Below are 2108 nucleotides of genomic sequence, written 5' to 3'. Positions count from 1 at the left end.
AAAAGAGGGAGAAAAAAAAAAGTTAAAAAAAAAAAAAAAAAAAAGCAAAGCCACTGCTGTCTCCAAGAGCAATAACTGCTGCTTCCTCCCAGGAGCAGGGGGAGGGGACGGGATGGGATGGCATGGAGAAGCAGGGCCTGGGTGCCCGTGTCCCCAGGACTGAGCCCCCACAGTGCCACCGAGGTGGGGGACACCGTGGGGGCTCCGCAGGGGTGCAGGGGGTCCCCTTTGGGTGAGGACAGCAGGGTTTGGGCATTGCTTGGTGCTGCCATATGGCAGCCACGGGTCATGGCCCTACTGGGAATATTGGTGGATCTGGGAATGTGCGTCCTCATGTGTCCCAGTGCTGAGCCTGCAGCTCTGGGAGCCCTGTGGCACGGGCTGTGCCATCCTGGTGTGTGCCAGGGAAAGGGCTGTCCCCTGACACTTGTCCCCCAGGCTGCTGCGTTCCCTGCCCCATGGCACGAGCTCCTGCTTGATGCTGGGATTTCCCGGGCGGGCAGCCGTGGCACCCGCTGGCACCCAGCCCAGTGCCCTCCTGGGGCATCTCCTGCGGCATTCCCAGGAGCAGGGAACTGGTGGGATCGGGATTAACTTTCCACAAAAACAGGATATGGTGGGTGAACCGGTGGGGCTGTTCTTTCCTGGAAAGAGGAGCTGGGGCTGGGAATGTGCCGGTGGCCAGCTCTGCTTGCCCAAGGACTTTTTGCTTTGGGACTGGTGGGATTTTGGGATAGGGAGCCACACTGATGGGATTTTGGAATGGGGCCTCTGTGTTTATCACCCTGCCTCCGGTTTGCAGCCAGTGGGTGCAGAGTCCTGGGAGCAAAGTGACACCTTGGGGACCCCATCAGGGTCCTGGGGGTTGGCAGCTGGGGCTGGTGAAGTGGGAGGCAGCTTGGCAGAGCTGCCTGGCTCTGGCAGCAGGTAACGGCCCTGTGAGTGAGCAGGGCAGGGAATTAAAGAGCTCTGCTAATTAATCCTGAGCGGCCGCAGTCCCTGCAGAGCAGCGGCTGCACCAGCGCCAGGAGCGGTGTGGATGCGCTGATGGTGCAGGGCTGGTGTGTGGGACTCCTCCAGCTCCGGGGGGTCTGGGGAGCCCCCTTTCCCCACGCAGTTGGGAATGGATCCATCCTGGCAGCTGGCTGGGTGTGGAATGGTGCCTGGTTTGTGGGAGGGGGCTGTGCCAGACCCCAACCCTGTCCTGCAGCTGCTCTTCCCGGCCCAGTGCACCGGGACAGATCCTGATGCCGACTCCTCCTGGCTGCCTCCACTTCACCAGTGGTGCCCAGTGACCCCAATCCCTTCCCATGGCAAAATTCAATTAAGGCTGGCATGGAGGAACCCCACACATCCCGCCCAGCTCCCCAGAGCTGCAATTTTCCTCCTCCCAGCTCGTTAACGTCGTTAATATTTCCCGTGCCGCTGGTGCCGGCTGCGGTGGCGGTGACCTCCCGGCAGCGTGGGAGCTGCTCTGGCTGCTCCCGGGGTCACAGGGCTGGGCAAGCAGGAATTTGGGGTGCCAATCCAGGATACCTGACTTAGGGGACAAGGTGAGTGCTCCGAGAGAGACACCCCGGGATGTCGTGGGTAAGGGTACTGCTTGCGTGGGGAGGGGGCCGTGGGTGCCACGGCGCTGCACCCACCCACCTGCACACTCAGCCGGCCGCTCGGAGGGCGGGTTTGCTCTCCCCACATGCCAAACTGGTTTTTCTCCCTGTGCCTGCACTTTCCCGCTGTCAGCACTGCAGGGAACCGGTTCCCTCCATCTGCAGGACGGAGCACCCACACACCTTGGCACGGCACGCCCCGCTGCAGCCGGGTGGGTTCCCAGCCGGGCTGCGAGGGTGCTCCCGAACCAGGCTGTCACCACCTTCTTTCCCTCCTTTTCTGTCCTGGCTGAAGCCATCGAGCACCTCTGGGAGCTTTCTTGGTGATGCCTGAGGGGTGCAGGGTGAGCCGCCAACCAGAGGGTCCCGGGGGTGCTGGTGGCACCAAGCAATGGGGTCAGCATGTGGGTGCCCCCCCAGTGCCAGCCATGCCTGTGGGTCTCCCCACAATCCCCGTTCTCATCGGAACTCCAGCCGGTCCCACACGTGGCACCGGTG

General features: G+C 62.5%; 1 protein-coding gene across 1 annotated transcript in view; it reads left to right on the top strand.

Moving 5' to 3' along the window:
* The first annotated feature begins 1581 nt into the window (after positions 1–1581).
* The window catches only part of PIEZO1 (piezo type mechanosensitive ion channel component 1), a 19031-nt gene continuing 18504 nt past the window's right edge, over positions 1582–2108 (top strand). The window contains 2 exon segments of the mRNA XM_017741330.1: positions 1582–1590; positions 1744–1822. Of these exon segments, the coding sequence (XP_017596819.1) occupies positions 1582–1590; positions 1744–1822 (88 nt within the window).

This window comes from Corvus brachyrhynchos, unplaced genomic scaffold, assembly GCF_000691975.1.
Source record: "Corvus brachyrhynchos isolate BGI_N302 unplaced genomic scaffold, ASM69197v1 scaffold365, whole genome shotgun sequence".
Lineage (NCBI taxonomy): Eukaryota > Metazoa > Chordata > Aves > Passeriformes > Corvidae > Corvus > Corvus brachyrhynchos.
Note: the sequence above shows the minus strand (reverse complement) of the source record. Positions and strands in the feature narration are given on the sequence as shown.